Raw genomic sequence first — 23,339 nt, 5'->3', positions numbered from 1 at the left:
AAAATGTAGGTCTTAAAGATAGATTTTGATCCGAGACTCTTGTGTAAGACAGGGCCTAAAGATCGGTTAATAAAGTAGGACCCCGTAAAAATGTTACAGGTACAGTTGATAATATTCCACAAACCAGTTATCACTCAGTGAACCTGGAACTTTGGGGGGCCCTGTATATTTATAATAATTGGGTCTATTGATTTAAGAAGGAAATGTTGAAACAGTATGACAAACACAGAAATTTGTATTTGGTAATGTTTAATTTAACACCATCAAACAGTAACTTGCATACAAAATTTGGTACATTATAATTGTAAAAATTGTCAAATTTAAAGAAAATCTCACATAAGAATAACTCATATAATTTATGTGAGTTCACAAAAAGTCATTTTTTCACATAGACATAAAAATTTGGTCATCCATAATAAAACCGCATTTATCAAAAGAGGTATTTTCACTGTCTGGATTGCATTGGCCATTCACTGAAAGATTTCCAAAAGAAGGGTAAAGGAATTTCAATTTCCATCTTTTTATTGCTCACTTTTATGTATGGTGCTGTGCTCTGAGATGCCCGTCTCATTAGATCGATGAATTCATTAAGTCCTCCATAGAAATGCGATTGCAAAATACTGATAAACTCCTTGATATCATCATTCACATGCTTCATACTCAAAGAATTATAAGCCTCTTGAACTTTCAGTTTGGTAAGGTCTTTATACTCAGCCACACGTCTGCTTGCCTCCCCAAAATATTGTTTTGAAGACTGCACAACCCCTGCATAGGTGGCATCAACTTGAGAAGTAATTTTCAAATTGTCATCTTTTAGGTAGGTGATGAAATTTTTGACTTTTTCTTCAGTCACCTGGGAGAGGTCATTAACTGCCTTGTTAAGCAAATCAATCCACCTGCGCACTGAATCTCTTAGCTGATCATATATAGATCTCAAAGAAGACTTCAGTTTTTCCATTATCTCATTTCCATTCACAACAACATCAGTTCCAGGGATGATGAACTCAATTTCCCTGATGTATGTAGAAATCTTCTCCATAAGACTGGCAAACCTTCGGATTGCCCTGTCAGTGGCTCTTGATACAGAATGACGAGCTCGTTGGAACATCTCCATGCCTGTGAGCTTCTCTCCGGATCCAGGCACTGTAACTTTAACACTGCTCAAGAACTTTGTGACTGCATCTAGTAAGACATTAATCTTGTCTTCACTACGTTTCAAGATTTGTCTAGTCTCACGACCTAACCTATCTATAATGTCCTGCACACTTATGGACATCAAGCTGTCAGAAGCCTTCATGTACATGTCTTTTCCTTGATCACTGAGATGTTTGACTGAATTCTGCAGTGAGTTGAAAGACATAGGAGCCTCATGATAGGCTCTCTCTATGACATTGGACACTGTGCTTTTCAGCTTCATGCTGCCACGGTTGAGATCAAAGCCAAAGTGGGCAGTGTGATACTTGTTAATGAACTTGAGCACAGAGTCTGTCATAGCAGGAATCCTGTCCTTCGTTCCCTCAATCACATCATGAAGGACTTCCAAATTCCAGGAGGTTTGTAGGTTCAACTGAGAGTTTTTCAGTGTGGCTTTGGCAGTAAAAATATCAGTATCCTTCCCAGGGGTAGACTGAAATTGAGGGAAGAAATAAAGGAGAATAATGGTTAAAATAGTGTCAAGTTGTCAAGTTATATAGCATCAATCCATCTGTAGATTTTAAAATTGTTTGCTGTTGACAGCAATATGCAAATAAAAGAGCTCAAAGAGTGTCTTACCAAGTAACGACTGAAGAGTTTTCCATACAGTTGTGATGGAGATCTCCGCTGAAAATGCAATCCAAAGAAACCAGATGACGGAGAAGACATAGATGCAGTGATGCCATCTTTGCGGGAAGCAAAGCGGAAGCTCACATCAACAAACGTTGGGCTGGTGATGTCAACATTAAGAGTATGACGAGACGCCCTTTAAAAGAAAGAAACAGTCGTAAGTAGAGGTATTTAGTATTTAGTGTAATCTTTGGTCAACCCCTTTGAGCAAGAAGTCTTTTGAGAACTGCTGAAATATGCAGAAATTAAGCCTATGAGTATTAAAAATCTTACATGTAATCAGCCACAGGGGTTTGACGTTTCATCCTGAAAAAAAGAAAAGCAATATTTATATTAAATCAAGATTTAACTTGATCAAACATGGGGCAGCATTCTAAAGACCATCACTTGCAACAGTGCCAACCAGACCTCATATAAAGAGTCTTGTTCATTTCTTCCTAACCTTGGGCTCACACTAATAATTTAAAGCCTAAATTCAGAGTTATCTCCAAGTATTGTCCAATAGTTTGTGAATACATTCACTTTAAACATGCCGGAAACAAATATATAGAACATACCCATTTGGAAATTGAGATGAGATGTAGCAAACAAATCTAGACTTCCAATCTAATTATAGATTGAAGAAGCACAAAATATTCTTTATATGCTTACCTCAGGTTTTGTGTAAAAACATGTTGCCAGTCGACATTTACATCATTATGAATCAAGTTGCACTTCCCATTTAGACTGATAACTCCATTAAAAAAATCAAGGGTTGCACTGCCTGAGGGGACATAAGAAAAATAAAATATTATACATATATAGCAATATCTTAGATCCAGTAATTCACACACAATGTTCTTATCAAATAAAGAATAAGTTCTGCAACATGAGAGTGTGCCAGTCTTACCAGAAAGGTCATATTCCAAGAAGATCATGGTAGAAGTACAAATGGAATTCAGCGAAGTCACAAGGCTGGAGTCCTTCTTTTCAAGGCTTGCAGTTGTTGACACATTATAAATTGGGGAGGAAACCTTCAGAGTGGTACTGAGGGCACCAAAAGCTGGGACAAACACACTTGAAGGCAGGTGGAGGGCAATTTCAGGGATTTCAATTTTTTGCTCTGGAATCACGATGGTTGGAAGTTCAAAGTTTGAAATGTGACTTGCAATCTCATTTAGGCTAATGGTGTACTCTCCAATGTCAAAAGATTTCGGTAAGGTGAAAGATGATACTGTGATTTCATATTGTGGCATCTTAAATGAAAGGAATGACATTTTCCCCTGTAAATATTCTGTGTTAATATCGTAGCTGGGCACTGACATTACTGGCAAGCCAGGCAGCATGATGTCAAAGGCTGTGGTGGTGATAATCTTAGGGATGTGAAGGTTCTTAGGATCAATTGTAAATGGCTCCACGTACAAGTTGGTAAATGGCACATCAAAGGCTGGAACTGAGATTACAGGAGGAAGAGTGAGATGATCAGGGACATCAGCATTTTCAAATCGCATGTCTATGTTCCTAATGGAGCGTGGAATTTCTTTTACCCAAGAAGGCACTGCAATGTTAATCTCAGGAATGCTAAAAGTGACACCATTTTCAAATAGTTTAGACGGAATAGCATACTCCTGGCCCTCCATGGTCTTTGTATATACAACGCTGGAAGAGATGTTAAGGAATTGTAAGTTGTCCATATTTGTGACTTGATCAAACTTAAGCACATCCCAGAGGGTCTTCTGATATACTGGAAGCTTAATTGACTTCATGAAAGCTAGGTGGCCTTCCACTGATCCAGTCAAGTCCATGCGTACCTCAGATTCATCATTGCACACGAGTAAATCACAAGCATGGATGAGAGATGCCAGCTGTTCCTTACCACTCCAGGTGAAAGATTGCTTTTCTGAACCAATGGCAAGGTTGATGCTCTGAAGGAGTCCAGCATGACCCAAACTACTTGGCTGACTTGCATCAATGTTCATTGTAGTCTTGAAAGTTGCTAAAGGAACAACATCTAGTTCTCCTTTAAGAGTGTGCCTTCCATTTGTGTTGAAAGATGCAAAATCAACATTGTTATTGCTGGTGTAATCAACTGTTGCAAACACACGTTGCAAGGACACCTCAAGAGCAAAGTTCTTATTCATGTCAAACTGGAAGATATTATTTGAGCTTCGTTCTTGTTTCTCCAATTTGTCAATGTTTGAGTTTAAGGCAGTCATGACAGTTGAACGCAGGCCATTGGCATTGAGGTAGAAATTGGCTTCATTTTTTAGATCTCCAGCAAAGTTACAACTGTCCATTATAGTTATGTCTGACTTCCCCTGGGTAGAGGTCTCCAGTGACACATAGGAAGAAAGTGCTTCCAGTTCCCAGTTTGTATCAAGGTTTCCCTTGCCTACAGACTCAATCCAAGGAATGTTGAACATGTATTTCATTTTCTTCTTGGAGGCAATATTTGGTTTGGTCTTTGTATTTCCAGTGAGTTCCTGATTCAATTCTAGATTGAGGAATGGTAGACTGATTTTTGCAGTATTGCCTACAGAAGCCTCCATGCTCCTTTTGGTGAGACTAACAGCACATTCGTGGTTTGCTTCCACATTTTTATGCTCCAGGGATATGGTAGTGGCCAGTTTTATTCCTCTCATCCTTGTCAAACTAGTAGTGCCATCAATTTTTCCATTAAAAATGTCAAACACAGATGTTGAGGAAGCGCCAAACCTAGCTATAATATCAGACTGGTTGTAAAGGCCAGCATTAGCACTTAGGTTAATCACAGTGGATTTAAAGGAGAAGTCACAAGTTATGTTACCCATGGCTGGAATCAAAATATTGTTCTGAATGGCTGGTAGTGTGAAAGTGGGCAGCTTTATTTCACTTAAAGTTTCTGGAACATGGATGACTGGTAACTCCAAAGATGGTAGCACAAGCGTGTAGGATGGCACAGAGAAACCCAGTGTTGGAACTTTGAAGCTTGGTGTACTGAGCTCCTTGGGAACAATGTAGCTAAAGGCAGGCATCTCAGCCTGGAAAGCAGACACCTCAATATTCAGTATTGGTATTTTGTATCCAGGGACAGTGAAGATTTTAGGTGGCAGGCTAGAAGTGTCCATTTTGTGTTTGATGTACTGTGACTTTGCCTGGTTGTACGAATCTTTCAGAAGTACAACTACTTTGTCTCGATATTGTTCAAATTGAGCCTGGATGATGTTGGCATTGTCACTGATTGCACTGTAGATTGGTTCAAGGTATAATTCAAAGCTGTGCATATCAGGGTTTTTGTAGTAATGAAGCTTTAGGTTCATATCAAATGACTGTTGAGGAGAGGTAAGCAAGGTTTTGAATCCAGTATGATCCCACAGAGAGAGGTCTCTGACCTCAGGGGTTTTGATTTCTAGGTAAGGTACAGTCATCTCTGGGATAGAGAGAGGAACAGTCAAAAAGTCCAGATTAGCCTCTCCGTTAGCTAATGAGTGGAAGAAGATGTCCATTTCATTATTTTCTGCTGTGAAGTTGTGATTGTACTTGTATTGATTGAATCTTGCCAAAGCAAACCAACAAGCCCGCTGCTTCTCAGAGTTGAGTATGACGCCATAGTCATGTTGGAGATCTACCTTACCAGTAAGCTTCAGTGGGAAGAATATCTTTAAATTTACTTTATTCTTAACATCAAGCACAATCTCAAATGGATGGGCCATGAATTCCAACGAGTTGGACATGGATCCAGTCGTAGTTCCAGTGAGAACAGCATCATGAGAGGCTGTTAGTGCAACTTTCAAGTCCCCAATATGGGCCTCTCCATTTAAAACTGTGACACTCTTCTCGACAGATGGAACTTCAGTTTCACATCTTGCTTCAACAGTGATATGGCTTAGGATTACTGATTCAGCAGTCAGTGTTTGCTTCAATTTCAAGGCTGTACAGTCTGTTTCCCCTGCAAAAGTTAACTTGGCAGTGCCAAAATTAATATTGAATTCTACATTGCTTTTGTGTGTGCCTTCATCGGAGTAGTCTTGAATGGACCACTTTCCATTACCAGTAGTATCACCTGTAAAAGTAATTCTGCCAGAATCGATTGTAGCTGCTATATTCTGTTTCATTGTTGCTTGACTTGAAGTTTCCATTGATGGGATGTCCAAGTTGTGGTTGTAGGCTGTGTCTATGATTGCAGAGATTCCACTCTTCAGTGTTAGTGCCATGTTGTTGACCAAATCTGCTGTGTACATTTGAGTTGTGGCTTTCGTAGTGGTCTTGGCAGAGGCCTCAGCAGAAGAGCCAGTGAGTATCAAGGATCCTTCATGATCAATTGAGAAGGCCATATGTGTAGCTTTCACAGTTTCTGTGAATAGCAATTTCTTCATTCTGGGAGCCTCCAACTGAGCAGTAGCCTCAAAGGTGTATTCAAGGTGCTCAATAGGTGATTTGGCATGGGAAGTAATGGTGGCCATAAACTGTGGATTTTTTGGTGTGGAGGTTGAATTCTCAATCTTCCCTGTAGTTACAAGAGTGTACTGTGGGGAATTCACTCTAAATTCTCCATGGAGTCTGCCAAAAACTGGGATACAAATGTCACTGGGAACCTCAGGCAATTTGATCTCCGGAATTGGAAGCATTGTGATTTCAAAGTCCTTCAAATTCAATTTGGGGATGTTGATGGCTGGAAATTTGATTTCTGAAAGTGTTATTTCAGGAAAGGTGAGATCTGGTAGTTCAGATAGATAAAGAACTTTCAGGTCCCCAAAGATTTCCTCAGGATCAGGCATTTGGATGTCAAATTCTCTGATGTCATCTATGATTGCAACTATCTTTGCTTTGATTTCATCAAAGTCTATTGTTAAGGCAGGGATTGTATAGGAGTTGAGGATGGTGAACTCAGGGACTGAAATTTGAGCTGGGATGCTGATCTCCTGCAATTTGTTTAACTTGATTGTAAATGCAGGAATGACAAGGTCAGTAAGAGGTACGGTAAAAGTGGGAACTTTAATCTTAGCTTTTTTCAGTGCATCCAGAACTCCATCTAGAGCCTGCTTTATCTGGTTGAAAGTCTTGTTGTCCTTCACCACTCTGCTGATCTCGTCTATTAATTGGTTTAACTTTGCGGAGATAAAGGCAACCACATTTGTATAGGATTCACTCGCTCTTTGGAGGTAAATGTACATTTCATCTCTGATATCCATGTCAAGAATTCTTTGTTTCATATCTTCAAGAATATCCTGCACTTTCAACTTGATGTCATTGTAAAATGTAGTGTCAAAAACATTTTTTAGTTTCTTTAGAGCATCAGCCACCTTTGTGTTTTTGAGTTTGTCCAGATATTTGAAGATGGCACTTTGAATCTCCCTGAAAAACTCCCTAACAGCCTCAAATTTTTGCACAATCTCATATGTTTTAATCTGCTCATTGATATAGTTAGTCAGTTCAGCAATTTTCTTGTTGGTCTCATCAACAAATACACTATAGTCAAATTCCTTCACTGACTTAAGCATTGAAGAAATGTGTTTGTTAAGTTTTTCAATGCTTTCCTTAAAGTCAATTGCTCTGAGCTGACTTGTCACACTGTACAGAAATTGCATCATTTTATCATAAACAAATTCAAATTTAATATCTTTCAGAGCATCTACCATTGACTGCACAGTCTCTTCAATTTTAAATTCCTTGATGAGAACTACTACTTGATCCATTAATTCTTTGAATTTATCATCAATATCATAATGCAAAAGTAGATCCCTAATGTAAGAATACACTGCATTGAGTTTGTTGGGGATTTCATATTCATCAATCCAGTTGACGATAACATCATTCATAGATTCAATCACTTTTTCAATCTCTGAAGAGGGGATTTTATATGAAAGCTGCTCAACAAACATGGCCACATCAATTGAAAGAAGGTAATCCTTTACATTTTGGAGGAACATTTTGATGTCAAAGTTCTCAATGGCCTGTTTCATTTCAGACAGTTTTTCTTTGATTTTCTCCAAGATCCCATATTTAGAATCAAGTTCTCGTAGCCATGCAGCACTGCTGTCAGTGAGTTTCTTTAAATCAATCTGTCTGATGATGTCCTCGATGGCATCAAGTGCTTTAAGAAGTGACAGCTTGATTTCATACTTCTCATTGAATGCACTGAGCTGATTTCCAATTTGTGAAAGTACATTTGTTATCTTGTCAGCAAGGTGTCCTGCCTGGACATAGTCTTTGACTGTAAGAATGAGGTCTCTAATTTTCCTGGCAATGTCCATCACCGTACTTTCCATGTTCTTTCTTAAGTTGTTCATTGCGATCTCCAAGTCATCCAGTGTTATAGCAAACTCATCTATCAAATAATCAAGTTTTGCTTTTACTTGATTTACTTTGTTCTCCAAGTCAGTTTCTTGCATGAAGTCACTCACTTGCCTCGGTAGCTGATCTAACCTGGCTCTAAAGTCAGCAATTAACTGAGTAATATCTAGATTGTCAATATACTGTTGCAGTGATTCTAAGGCTTGAACAAGTGTATTCTTGAGATGTTGAAAGGCAGCAGGAAAGCTCTCGATGAATGGGATCTCAATGATATGACAGTCACTGTTCTTGTCATACTTGAGGAAACCAGCCATACTGAACTCTTGTATGTCTGGTACTGATCTCTTGTCTCTGCTCAACTTGCTGAAAATATCTGTCAACATTACTCCTGAAAACTCGAATCCAATCTTCTCAGGATCATTGTAAGTACTGATGTCCTGGTTATAGGCATGGTTGTTAAGCTTAGATTTTAGCTTCCAGGTCAGAGATTGGTCACTTGGTATCAGGAGACCATCAAATTTATTATCTAACTGAGCGGATGACTCCCCACTTGGAAGCATATGTGTGGTTGACACACGGCTGTCATGTGAGTATGCAAGAGCTAAGGGCTCAGCTTCAACCAGCAACTTACTGTATAGTTGTCCAGTGTGCTTCCCATATAGATGAATTTCTCCATCACTGTTGACAAGGGCATCAACAGTGAGGCTAAAAGGCAATGCCATGGTGCGTATACTGCTGTCAAAACGTAGAGGCTTAGAATTTATTCGTGCCTCACAGTTTGACTTGGAGGAAAGTCCAGCAAACTCAAGTTCACAGTTGTGACTCAGCTGGGCCTCCATTACATTTCCAGAAGTGCTGCATTTCATTGTTCCAGCCATATCATTGTAGTTGATTTCATAGGTATGTTTAATGTTGTGTCCTTCCCCATACGCTCCCTTCATACTTCCGCTCAGGTGCACCTTAATTGGCTCAAGCTTCATGTGGCCTTCATTGTTCAAACTGACGTCGTAAAACTTGAGGTCATTTGTCATATCTAATGACATGACAAATGGTTTCATATCAACTTTGGTGTTTTGTTTATAGTGAATATCCTCACAGATGAAGCTGTCAGTGTTGGAGTGGAGGGCTAGGGTCCATAGAGTGAGGGTCAGTGTGTGGCTATTTTCTGTTTTCATTTCCCTCAGTGTTCCCATGTTATTGCTAGTAAAGGTCAAAGCCCTTCTGTTCAGTACAATATTCATATTGTTTCTTGTGATTGCATCGTATGCATTGCCCTTAAAGACACCATACAAGGAGGCTTCCGCAGCTGTGATTTTACCCTCAATGCTCAGCTCTCCTCTACTTTCATCAGCCATTGCTTTGGTCTTGGAGGACAGGGATGCTCCACTGTTGTCTATGGCACCATTGAAAATATTCTCAAATGTCACAGGGCTACACTGAATGCTGTTAGTTCCACTTGTAGTCAGACCATTTCTGCCAACCATAACAGACGCTTTGTGCAATCCACGACCTGTTTCAAAGGTGAGGGAACCCTCTGAGTTTACCTCAAGTCCATTTGAATCCAAGGAGCCTGAGATAAGTGAGTATGCCCTATTTGTTTCATCATCTGCCTGTGACTCAATTCTGAGGATGGCCATATGGCGGGACACACCAAGTTCAACTTTGTTATTGAGTGATTTACTCATGGCTGTGGCAACAGCATTGCACTTAAGGGTCAGTTGTGCATCTTTATACTTCAGCTCTGCTACATGCCTGAGGATGTCATTCTGAACATTTGTTTTGGAAACAATGTTCAACTCTGAGTTTGTGTAGACTCCTTGGATCATGTTGTGAGCTTGGATGAATGGAGAGTCGAAGCGCAGGGTAGACTCTCCTCTTCCTTGTTTTTCAAATGGACGCAGGTTGTAGTTGAGGGTGTAGGAGGTATTAGTATACAATGAACCTATTTTAAGTGTTCCGTCCAAGTTGCCATCTCCTGTAACTTCACCTGAATCTAGAGAGGAAGTTGACTGAGTAGAGTAGTAGAGAGAGGCATGGAGGCCTAGTGGACTAGAGGCTTCAATCTTGCAGTTGGCCCTAGCATTGAGTTTGTTCGTCACCTGTGAGGTTTCTAAGACCACAGCCTCATTGAAGCTTGTCTCAATGAGGCTATGGCTGAAGGAATTATTCACAAGATACTTGAGATTATCATCAGCTCTTCCTGACATCATCCCAGTTCCTTTAAATAGACAGAAAGAAATGACAACAATATCAATATATGTTACAGCACAGAGAAAGATGTAGCATAAGCTCAGTTTTACAGTAGAGAACATTTTGATCAACTAGTGGAAATAGATACACATTGAATCTTAACAATCTTACCATTAATGCCAGTGTTCCTGATTGAAAAACCATAAGCCAAAGCAATTTTTCATTGACTATTAAGAATTGGTGTTATTACAAGAAGTTTACCTTCAAGCTTGTATGACAGTAGGTTGAAAGGTGATTGGGCAATGATCTTGTACTGTGCAATGTAGTTTGGGACATCAACAGTGTTGTTGCCCCCTGAGATGGAACCCTCCCAGTTGTAGAAGTTGCTGTTGATCTTGGTGGATGCTTCAGCGAGACCGAGAAGGGGTACCGTGAAATCCAAAGAGGGTGGTATAGTGAATGGTGGCAGTGGAAAGTTATTGGCAGGGATATATAGGCCTATCTCTGGTAAATCTATGAGAGGAGTAGACAGAGTGGTGGGGATGTTCAGTTCTTTTGACTTTTTGCCTCCCAGTGGCAGAGGAAGCGAGATGACCATCTTGTCCTTGTTGAACTGGTATCGGAACAAGCTGTCACTGTTGTAAAAAATGGATAATCAATATCATTCCACTTTCGAACTTTGCGCCTGAAATTATATTTAAAAATTGCACTGCATAGGGAACCAGAGGCCAGAACAACTAGTATAGCTGAATGTTGAGTTAGAGTTTCTGTGAAATCTAATGTTTTAAAACACTTACGACTGCAGGAACAGTTTCTCAGGCAGGGATGGCAATGTGAGATCTGAAAGGCTTCTCTTATTTCGTAGGTTTGCAAGACTGGGGACACTTGCTGTCAGTTTGTCCAGCCAAATATTACCTGCCTACAGGGTGACACAAAGATGAATTAAATCTCACTTTAAACTAAAACTGAGCTTGAAAGCACTCAGAGAGAAGTATATGTCTTTAATCTGCACCTGGATCCATATCTAGAATCAAAATATGCAGTGATAAACAAAAATGGTGATTTTTGTGGAACATCTATCTCTGTAAAAAATATGAATTTCTGAAAAAGTGAATTGTGCAAATTTTGCAATGAGTTGACCTCTGAGTTATAGCCATTTCAAAATATCATGTTGTGCAGCAACACAATGCACTACCTCAAGACAAAGCTACAAATTTTGTAAGTTGTCTAAGTGTTGATATGTGCATAATTCATCTAAATTTGGCAGTAGCTGCAGAAACTTCAAAAATTATGGCATTTATGTCATAGACTGATGATGACACTATCCACATCAAAAAATAATCAGTTCTACTTTGGCTCATGGGCTAACTTAAATTCAAATATTCTTGCAATATCATGCTAACTAACACACACAGAAATATTAATGGGACTGAAAACACAAGTTCCTTGACATAGGTAATAAATAGCCTGTCAAATGTTAATAAGTTACCTCAATTCCTTTGGTGACTATGTGACGCAGTTTCATATCAGTATTTGCCACTTTCTGGTCCAGGGTATCATCGATGAGTTGTTGCAGCTGCCTGTGACGATCCTCTACATTTGGTATCAGTTTCTGAATCTCTGAATTCAGGTCTGATTTTAGTTCCACCTCAAACTTGTCAGCATCTTTTAAGAGAAAGCCCAAATGTACCAACAAATATACAAATTAATAGATGTTTTGAATTTGTCTTCTATGTTGAAGCCATAAGAGATGGATAATGGTTACCATATTTGAGAGAGGTTTTCTGTTGGTAGGAAGTCTCAGGGAGGTTGATGACTGTCTCTAAATCCATGAGCATATCCTCATCCTTCTTCAGGGTTGCAGTGACAGAGGCATCAGTTTTTAAAGAGGGAATGACCATCTGGAGTTGCAGCATGGCGTCCTTCATCATTTCAAGCCTACATTTAAAAGTACATGTAGGTTGAAAATTGTTTGGATTTCGTCTCAGTTTTTTCATGCTCCTCATTTCCAGGAATGTTTATGATCCACTCATTCAGTCTTAAGAAACTAAGCAGCATAACTGAAACTTTGGCATTATCTATCATTAGGAAAAAATTAAGGCTCAATTATAGAACTACAGCATGTACCTTGTGCGTCCAACCAGAGTCAGCTGTGGGATGTTCTTGTTGGTGATATCAATGGTGATACCTCGCATCCTCATTCCTTTAGCATCCCTGTCAGTTACAGCCAGCTTGATGCCAGCTTCCACATCATAGTCAGGAATAACAACCTCAGTGGTGAGAATATTCTTATTGCGATTGTATTTCAGAGATGCTGTAGCCTCTGTTGATTCGTCACCTAGTAAAATCAGAAATTAAACTAATTAGTCAGTGTTTATCTATGTTACAGTGGCAACTGATGGCTCTAGATCTATTAGCACAGGTGCCCATATCAATGTCGTTAGTGATATATGCACCTAATAAATGCATATTTTGTCTATTTTACCCTGTTACATCATGTATGCAGGCATAATTATGGATAATCTTGTGGAACACATCCATTCATTCTGGACTCTTAACAGTTCCAAGTGCATGCCTACCAACCTTGGCGTGATGTGTTTTTAGATCTAATGCCCATGTTTTTAACATTTGCATTCTATAATAGCTGTGCATGGCAACTAGGGTAAGATTAAGGTTTGGGAAAGTTAATGAAAAGGCTAAATTAATTTCAGGTCCAAGGTGGATCTTGGGATATTTGGCCGGCCTGTTCGAATTTACATGCGCACTAGCACACACACAATATCTTATAACAGTACCTTCAGCCTTCAGGGTTAGCTTCAGAGAGTCTACTTTATGACGACCCTCTTTACCCTCTCGGAGTGTTTCACTGGTCATGGTGGCAGTGTACTCTGAAATTTCCCCTGTGGGCTGGATTTCAACTGCAAACCTACAAAAACAACACAGGTTTCATTAAAGCTGCATTATTTGGTTAGGTAAATCACAGAGTACATTATGCTGAGTAAAACATTGATTATTTAAACATCTGCATGTTAGCTGACCAAACAGAGAATTAAAACCAAACATCATCCCATTACATCAGTGGGTTTCAACTTAGATGTCCTAATGTTGCTTCTCCTTACATAGTTTCTCCTGTCAGAGGATAATAAGGGGTCTGGTCCATGGAGGTCGCATTGGAATAACGGACTATGGTGCAGAGTTTTAGACCACTGAATAGGGGCTGGCAGTCAGTTGAGTCAGTCCGGTCCTCCACCAGAGATGGCACTATTTTTGTTTGACCAGAGGAGACTGACAGCACCTTGTTGCTATATTTCAAAAAGAGAGAAGACTTATGAAGTGATGAGAGAGTACAACATGACACTTGCAATATTGTACTCATGTCATATGTCATTTTGGAAAGAGATTTGTGTCATATAAGACAGGTGCCACTAACCTAACACTGAACAACTGAGTGTTTGACTTAGGAGCAGGAATGGACAGTTTGATCTGGTTTCTGTTGATGTTGACCTTAGCATTGAGAGAACTCTCGTGGTACATATTAGTGTGCATCTGAAGCCCAGCGTCCACATAATCGGGAATGTGCACACCCATTTGGGTGATGAATTCTAATCCAATTGAAGGCATAAAGGACAGGGCACCCTGCACAGAAAAGGATACAACAGAAAAAATAAAGCCTTAAACAGTAATTCACATGGGCTGGAAACATAAGGCCCTACACGTAAAATTACAGTAGCTATAACTTTATTCTACATGTAAAATAAGATGAAGAGAAGCTATCTTACCATGCTGGAAGTGAAAGTCATGCCTCCTTTTGCACCAGGGGCAAACACTCCAGCCAGTGAGAACTTCAGAGGGAGGCCAGAGGCAGTAGGTAGTGAGAAGGCATTCTCCATGAAGATGTAGTGGGCAAAGATGTCATGGTCAGTGCTAGATATCAATGAAAAAAGGGCCTGTTGGAAATAAAACAAACAGGTTATATGAATATATAAAAATGAAGAAATGCAAACAACTATAAAGTCAGGCGAAGAAGAGGATACAAAAGATGGTTGTGAGTCACAGTCTATTCATGAACATTATAACTTAATGTTAACTGCATGATTTTTAGCCAAGCTGTGTTGTCTGCAGTGATGGCAGTGCCAATCAGTTAGTTGGTTGGTCCACCACTTTGGTTGACTGAAATATCTCGACAACTGTTGGATTGCCATGAAATTTTGTGCAGAAATTTATGGTCCCCAGATGATTTTATGATCCCCTGATGTTTACTCACATGCCACCATGAGGTCAAAATTTCAGTCTGTCCAATATGAATGACATTTGTGTCAGTCTGAGCTGCTCTTTGTGTTTAATGCTAATTAAACACAAATGTAAACATTATCTATATCATCATGTTTGCATTCCCATTGTTATCATGTCAGCATGCTGACATTAGCATTCAGCTAAGTGCAGCCTCACAGAGCCACTAGCATGGTTGTTGACTAGTGGTTTTGTTTCTTTTTCGGTATTCTGAGCCATAATCTTTAGTCCACACCACTGGGTTGTGGCTGAGTCAATTTCGGACTAACTAATGTTAATGTAACCATGCAGCTGTTACCCATGAAACCTAAATTCTTTTAAAATTAACCGAAGTTTAAATCAAATGTGTTACAGGAGGATTATCACTTACGGATAGTTAGGATTAGATTTGTAGTTTTTAATTTCAAACTAAATTAAAAGGACACAGGTTTTTGAGTTTTTCTTTCTCTTGAAGTGTTCATGTCAGGAAACAATAGATCTGACCTGTTCAGGCAGAATCCTCATGAAATAGTGGAAGTACATGAATAGAGTGCCAGCCATCTCTCTCATGTCAGTGGTCTTCATGTATCCTATCTCATTTCCCAGAAGCCGAAAATAGGCAGTGGCTTCAGGGGCAGGAGAGGACTGAATGTCATCCATCAGCCTCTGGACACTGTCTGTGATATCTCTCAAAAAATCCTGGAGGCCCTGGAGAGATATTACCAATATATGTATTAGTTCCTGGCCATGCATGAGCAATGAATCTGCTGTAGGCAACAACAATGTACCCAAGTAATTTCATAGCCGCTCTCATGTTGAGTAAATGCAGTTTTACAAGTTGGAAAAGGTTTTATTCGTGTGGCAAAATAAACAAGCACAATATGTATTGAGATATCCAAAAAATCATGTCACCTGTCTCTGTCTTTTCATTCTGTTTTTGTTGGGTGTGATTCTCTCCAAAACATCCTCGAGCATCTGAGCATTGTCACCCGCCCAGTACATGACTTTGGAGATAGGTTCAGGGAAGAAACCCCTCTCTCCAAAAAGAGCGTCAATTGTTGGTTGAAATCCTGTTCCCTCAACACCAACCTTGAAGGGCAAAATTTTAGATGCTTAAAACTCTTTACAAGGCTAATTTGTGTGTCTTCACCACATGTAAGAAATATGCTATTGAAAACATACCTCAAAGATGTTATGGTTGTAGTCAAAAACTTTTAAAGTGGTCTCCAACATCACCTCCTTAGGTAAGGTGTTAGTGGCATCGAAGATGAAGTTGCTCTGCACTGAACCCAAGGGAGAGTCTATCTTGTAGTTGCGTGACACACCATCAGAGACTGTGTTTGTGAGTGTCAGCTGGTCTTTCAAGGCTAACTCAATGTACTCCCTGAGTCTTTGGTAAGGAGAATAAAGAAGGTTTTAGTGAGATTACACAGTGCCAAAACAACAATATTTATATTTTCTCTTTTAAATTCAAAAGAGGTTGTAGGCAAAAAGATTGTGTCCCTTTCATTTTCCATGCCCTGTAATGTTTGAAACACTATTGTCTTTACCCAATGTACATGCTTCTACTTTGGCTTCAATTTATTTCCCTGATATTAAAGGGAATGTATTGATTGATTTTTGGTCACTTGGGGGCAGAAGAACTCCTAACAAGCTGAGAAACCCACAATGCTAACATCTTATCACCTTATAAAATCGCTGGCTAACATGTTAGCCAACAATTTCCCATGTACACATCCAGCAGAAACATAGAAACATTAGCATTCACTTACCACCACCTAAAGAAATGAAGTGCAATACTTCCTTACATACTTTTAGCACTGCTTTGGTCTCCATCAACTCCTGAGAGAAATATATGTCTCTCTAGCTGCTAAATGCTCCACCATGTTCACTAATACATGTTTTGTATTATTTTATAGAATGAAAACAGACATTGAATGTTCTAAAAAGCTGTAAATAAAATTAACCTCCGTTAACAGACTGTAACTTGCTCATTTATTCTAATAGCTTACTAATTATTGCTGTGCGATTACTCACTGTTGTATTTGTGGCACTTTGGAGTTTTGGATGTTTTTCAGGTGGGAGACCACAAAGCTCTTGACCTGCTCATCTTTTACGTTCTCCAAAGTGTTCACAATGTCCCTCACCAAGGCTTGGTCTGGATTCTTCATCAGAATCAGATAGGCTGCTACACGTTTCTCAACAGGGCTCTGAGCATCCTGGTACACCTCCATGAGGACGTTTCTGACCTGTGATTAACCAAATGATAAAGTTAAGTTGGCTTTTTGTGACAAGTGCTTAGGAACAGCCCAAGAGTATATTTATGAAAATGTGCATATTGTACATTTTCACAATATTCAAGTTTCAATAATTTATGCTATATCCAGTGGTATTTTTGCTGTTGCTTGTGTGTGACTTTGTTTAAATGTCAGGCAGTCAATTTTAAATACAACAATGTATGCCTGTGGTCATCATCATCCTATCATGAATGTGTAAGAAATGTGTGTGTGTGTGTGTGTGTGTGTGTGTGTGTGTGTGTGTGTGTGTGTGTGTGTGTGTGTGTGTGACTGTACCTCATCATTGATGTCCATCAACCTAAAGGCCTGTATGGCAGACTTTTGGTTTGATAATGGAATGTCAGTTCTCTTAGCACACTTTAAAATAGTGGAAATCAGGCCGGGGCTGACTGCTTGCATGGCTTCACCCATGACACCAACAACCTGGAGATTGGAAAAAAGTATTAATATGGGGCACTGAAACACTGAGACAGACTCCCTGACAAGAGCTGACTCCTCACAGAATCCAAAACAACAGGTTGTGAGATGCTTGAATGATTATCAGTACCCTCAAGACAAGGAAGGACATTTCTTCAGGCTCAGTTGGAAAGTCAGAGTCAAGGTCAGTTTCTCCTGAGCAGTCATTTAAGAGTGTCTCCATGAACTTTGACACATCTGTGACCTCTGGAGTAATCTCTCCTCTATGGAACCTGTAGACAAGATATAATCATATTATTTGGTTTGGATAAAAATTGTGTTAAAAAGATACATTTGAGAATGTCTCCCTCTAATGGTCACCTGTGGCAGTTACAGTTACACAGTTAGCCAAAATCAGGCATTAAACTCAGCAGATCTTCTACATTTCAGCTTTGTAACATTAAAAAAGATGTCTGACAACCATTCATCTCTGTTTTTTAAACAGGAAAAAATTTATTTTACTTACTTCTTGACTGTGTTGGCCAGTGCATACATGATTGCTTTGCTCTGTTTATACTGAGCCATGCTGAGCATGTCTCGGACGCGTGCAGCGTCAGGGTTAGCCTGGAGACTCAGCCCATAGACAAGAGCATCCACCTCTAGTGACACCCCATCAATGGTCCTAATAGACTGAAGGATGGCACTGGTGCACTCCGGGGTTCCACACTGCAACAGGGCCTGCCAGGTGAGCCAGACAGACCTATCCAGCATCTCAGTGACCGTCTGGCTCAGGGTCTCGTTCCTCAGGGCACGTAGGCTGGACACCAGCTTATGGAAAAGGTTGGTCCTCTTCTGACCCTGGTCTGTACCTGCCAAAGCCATGAGGTCCTGCAGGGTGCTCAGAGCAGCGTCCTTTGTCTGGACCGGAGCTTTATCATCAGGATCTTCAAAGTGGAGTGGCTTGCTTTGTCTGAGATTCACATCTGTAGCGATACAACTTTAGCATGTCATTTTTGCATTTCCCAATAAGAATTGTGAACTAAAATTATACATGTCAGGATCAGCAGACATGAAATTATAATTTACCAAATACTCTGTTGTTTATCCTTTTGGAGCTTTGATAGCTGAGATCCTGGGTTACAACAGATGAAATCCCATTATCCCTGCAAGGCAGATTAGAAGGTGATGCAAAAGGCATAACAGTGTACTTTATATACACACATTTTGAAGATGTTCTCAGATGATGTCTTACTCATGGGAGAAGGGCAAGTAGATGTGTTTTTCTGTGCACATGGCTGTTGTGATGTGCTTTCCTTTATTGTCAAACTGGTAGTTGCAGTCTTGGGTGCTTGTGATCAGCTTAGACATGGGGCGATGCTGAAATAAAAACATCAACATGTTTATTTATGTTAATGTATAGCCTACTTTCAAGTAACAGGAAAAATTAAAGACTTGAGAGCACTTAAATATCTTTGTTATAGTTCAGTTGCCATTAGAAGAAACGTTGGTAGGAACTTGCCTTGGTGACCATACTAAAATATGTAAAATACCATAAATACCTGGTAAAGAATACCAAGGACTAAAAACAAAATGTACCATAAAATGCTAAAGGTTTAAAATTCAAGAGTTGAACAGCCACAGGGAATACACTTCTTTTGGACCACCAGCTGTCTATACTTCCACCCAGAGGGCATCTCTTCAAAGAGAACATGCTGACTGACAATAATCCCTAACAATGTTCAGAGCCTTTTAGTGAAGTCAAACTTTATAAATCAAAGAGAGAAATTGGAGCGAGTGGCCTCAGTGCATTCATAAGGCTGCCAAACTAAACACATTCCGTGACTAATGTATAAAACAGGACAATAGGACTCTTTGAAACTCCAAATTTTACAAAAAATATCATCTCTGCTGAGTCAACTTTAAGATTTAAACACTGCTTTCCCATTTAAGGTTAGTGGAGATTATAGTGCCGAAAAAGTCTTTCACATTTTCAACTGTTCTCCAGCAATTTCAAGAGGTATATTCCCACCTTCCCCTCTCCTAAATTCTCTGATCATCTATGAGTCTACTCCACATGTGCACCTACTGAAAGAGGTCATTTTTTTGTCCTAATCCTGACCTTTGACCTCTGTGTATATAGGAGAGAGGAAAGAGAGGTGTTCCCTCCAGAAGCCAATAAAGTGTCTTATTGTCTGAGTTGAATTCTCCTGAAAGCATTCTCTCTTTTGACTGGGTGTCATATTTTACGTTAATTGCACAGTAATATTAAAGTCACTAAGAGGCAGGTGCTGATGTCTCACCAGATTTTGCAGCAGTGCTAGGGGGCTGTTGACCTGTTTTCTGCCATAGAACATGTCACACTGCGACAGATCTCTAGACAGGGTCACATCTATGGCAATGTCCCTCCTGGCATTCACCATGTAGTCTGTTAAACACTGGCCGTGCACTGTGCTCTGGAAAGAGAAAACAGCAAATGAGGGATGTGGCCTTCTATATGATAAATGTATTTAAATCAAAAGAGCATCACCAGGGGAGATATTGACCATGCGGCTGCTCTGTTCGTCCTCCATGACTGGCACCATGAGGGCTGAGACGATTCCTCTCTTAATGTTGAGGACGTTGACCGGTTCGTCCACCTCTGGGTACAGCTGGACGCTGGTGGCCTGCTCCACACTAAACCTCAGCGAGTTCCTGGATTAAGAACAGTCAGACCATTCAGGAATATTTCACATTAAACAAGATCAGCTGTTTAACTAGGCTCAGACCACATTCATACTAGAAACATTTAAGATCCATTCTATTTATTGTTTACTGTTCACATTCTCATTAATAAAACAGATTTGTGTCATATATAAATGGAAAAATCAGATTTGGGTAACTTACTGTCGCTCACTTTTCACAGCTAATTTTACAAAATAAAGTATAGAATTCAACTTTATAAATTCACAGTCAAGCAGAATAAGGTCTATGACCAAAATATTGTATTTTAAATAACCTTAGAGATGACAGTGTGTGGGAACTCAACAGTTTCCTTTGCATGATTTCTTTTTCTACACAGCAGTCTACCATGTGTGCATTTGTGGCAGCTAAAGTCGACTGTAAAGAGTTTAAAGTTTCCTTTTCTTTACTTAAACCCTAAAAATCTGTTTTTTTCCTTACAAAAGAGACACCATGTCATTGTATCAGATCGTATGACGAATGTTTTTCACTAACTTTTCCATGGCAGCCTGGAAGGCCTCAGAACCAGGGGCCTGCCTGTACACCGGCTGGCCCTGAGGATCCATGACAGACACTTCACTGAGAGCACACTCCCTGGTGTGCATGATGAATCTGCACGTCTGTGGGACTTCGATCTCAACCTATAGATATGTGAGAGTAGAGTCAGGGTCAGTGTGAGAGACAATGAGGGAGCCCAGATAAGAACATTTTGTTATCAAATGAACTGACAAAGTGGGACACATAAACAGTCGTGTACCTGACAAGAGACTTTAGGGCCGTTCCTCAAGTTGGCAGCACCCACTACACCATTTCTGCTCTCTGTGGTGTACTGGTAGACATATTTTTTATTGGCCTTGAATCTGGATGTCACTGCAATGAAACAATAGTATCACACAGTTATATTGACTCTCTGAGATCTTTGTCCCTTCTGTGCAGAGCTCTAACTGCTGATCAAATCATTTTTAAGCCTTTGTGTGTTCCTATATCAAACCTATAGGTTTACAACAATGTATGCCTGTGTATAGGTATACGTTCTGTGTGTTCCTGCATCATTAGTTCACAATCAAAGTTCCACATCGTCACTCTGCAGCGGACCTTTGTACCCAGTGGTGGCTAAATGATATTCCTAAGTGAACAACAGCTATTGTACTGAATGATAAACAGCACGAAGTCCATCAGCCTCTGCCGCTATCTCCAAAAAACAGGTCATGTGTTTATTAGTTTAGCAGAGCGACCATCGATCTGTTACCAGTTCAATAAGTGTTTGCAACAACATGCCACCTAGCCCCCTCTATCTACCCTATGCACATACACACTCGGCTCTTTCCAGGTTCATACACTGTATCAGCCAAAGTCCACCGTTGTTGCTGTTGCATCAATTTGAAGTTTTATCAACTCTTGAAAACATGTAATAGAAGCTTTTTGCATCATTCTTATTTTTTCCTTTACAAATGAAAACTACTCAATTACAATCTTCAGAAAAGTCTTCTTCTGACATCTTTTGATGAAGTTTTAAGATGTCGATATTTTCATGTGAATGTAACTGGTGCATGGATAGCAACTTACACAGACATGTTGAAGTTTGCTCATTATTGTCATTGTCTTGCTCTGGAAAGCAAAAAAAAAAAAAGTGAGGAATCATATGAGTAATTAATAAACATAAGGTTATTGGACATTATTGTTTTTAATTCGAAAATATTCAGGCAATAAAGCCACAAAATATCATTAGAAATATACATGTTGAACATTTATGCTGTTTTAATCAAGAATTGAATGTATGTAAGGATAATAGTGAACATGAAAACATGTGCAATCCAAAATGTAGACAGAAATAATCCTAATGCCTTCCATGTGTTCATCCACAAGTAGGAACTAATAATAGGCATGTAGTAGAAAAAGCACAGGTATTACTAATAATATTAATTATGATTCTGTTCCATTTACATGCCCTAATGCTTTTTCACAGCAGACATTTTGACTTGTCATTGTAGGAAAAGCACAGATGTCACTAATCGCATCAACAATGACTCTGCCCCTCTGAAGTGTCCCAGTGGTGATGCACATGCACAATACCAGCACCCTGAAACTTAAGCAGCTAAATGGCATTCAACCATCATTCATTTTATTTTTCAAACCCTGTGTTTTTCCTACTGTGACATGTCAAAATGTCCTCTGTGAAAAGGGGCAATGAGCCAAACATCTTATTTCACATTAGTGCTAAGCATTCATTTCATCCATAATGTGACTTACAATGAATTCCTGCTGCTGAGATATATATTGTATATCTACCGCAACATCTATCTACTGTATTCAGTTCTAACAATGCACTTTGTGTGTATAAGAATAATAGTTCATATAGATATGTAAGACATGTTGAATCAAAAATGTTGTCAATTTTTTTGTAATAACCTTGATGACTGCTGATGGTACACAAATAACAATAACAGGCCTTTAGGAAAAGCACAGGTGCAACTTATGACAATAATTATGGTTCTTTTCCATATACATACATCCAGTAACCCATGACAGTGAGTGTGAAATAACAGGACCGTGGAACTAGTACACTTAAAAAGAACGCAGCATCATCAGTGTTATTAAATACACGTGTTTTTCCTGCATGACAAGTCAACATGTGTTCTGAAAAAAAGGCCTGTATACAGCAGCTGCCTCACTAAATAATTTGTTCTAAACAACAAATGATTACAAAATATTATGTCATTTAGACTTTGGTATATATATATATATATTCTAATTTTAAATATTAATGGATTCCTACTTACGAGCCAACGCGGAGCTGCTCAGCAGCAGTAACAGACACAGCTTGTAACCCATCGTGGGGCTAAAGAAAGAAATGGTTTCCTCTGTGTTCTTCAGTCCTCTCAGTCTTGACTAATACACTAACACCTCTATCTGGATCTTTTATAAAGTCCCTCTTCCCAGCCCTGCTAAGTACCAGAGGTACCAACATAGCAAAGCCTGGGAGGTTGGTTCAAAGTTCAAACTCTGACTAGTACAGAAGGTTATTGTTGGATAAATAGGTCTAGGTGTCTCCAGACCACAGATATTGGAACTCTTTTGGTCCTCTTCATGTCTTGTATACTTTAGAATTAAAATTCTTGGTTATCATTCAGATTGTGGTGCTGTAACAAGATAATTTATGTTTTGGTTAATAATACTAGATTATGAGAATCACAGTGATCATAGAGACCACTGATGGATCAAGACAGTATATGAGCTTGATTATTGTTTCTACAGAGACAAAATCAACAGTTAGACTTTGGTAGATGCTGCTGCTGAAGATGGAGTCTTCCATTTGTAATGTTTTACTCAAGGAGACCTTCACTTTCTGATGATTTAATTCCAGATTAAATAGGTCAGGATGTGCAACCAGGG

At 39.4% G+C, this 23,339-nt stretch overlaps 1 protein-coding gene across 1 annotated transcript; it reads right to left on the bottom strand.

Moving 5' to 3' along the window:
* Positions 1–232: 232 nt before the first annotated feature.
* Positions 233–22,953, bottom strand: apoba (apolipoprotein Ba). The gene is made up of 29 exons (XM_067614542.1): positions 22,727–22,953; positions 21,513–21,554; positions 20,704–20,816; positions 20,442–20,587; positions 19,772–19,919; positions 19,529–19,681; positions 18,481–18,605; positions 18,315–18,391; positions 17,755–18,211; positions 17,380–17,521; positions 17,109–17,255; positions 16,573–16,784; positions 15,718–15,925; positions 15,448–15,624; positions 15,040–15,243; positions 14,046–14,213; positions 13,697–13,902; positions 13,386–13,568; positions 13,062–13,192; positions 12,394–12,604; positions 12,032–12,204; positions 11,756–11,931; positions 11,064–11,185; positions 10,528–10,901; positions 2,714–10,294; positions 2,476–2,587; positions 2,098–2,130; positions 1,774–1,960; positions 233–1,627 (listed from the first exon to the last, which is right to left on the bottom strand). The coding sequence occupies exons 1-29, from the start codon at positions 22,776–22,778 to the stop codon at positions 446–448; spliced, it is 13,242 nt and encodes a 4,413-aa protein (XP_067470643.1). The 5' UTR covers positions 22,779–22,953; the 3' UTR covers positions 233–445.
* Positions 22,954–23,339: the final 386 nt, after the last annotated feature.

This window comes from Thunnus thynnus, chromosome 16, assembly GCF_963924715.1.
Source record: "Thunnus thynnus chromosome 16, fThuThy2.1, whole genome shotgun sequence".
NCBI classification, from domain to species: Eukaryota; Metazoa; Chordata; class Actinopteri; order Scombriformes; family Scombridae; genus Thunnus; species Thunnus thynnus.
This window is presented reverse-complemented; position numbering and strand designations above follow the sequence as displayed.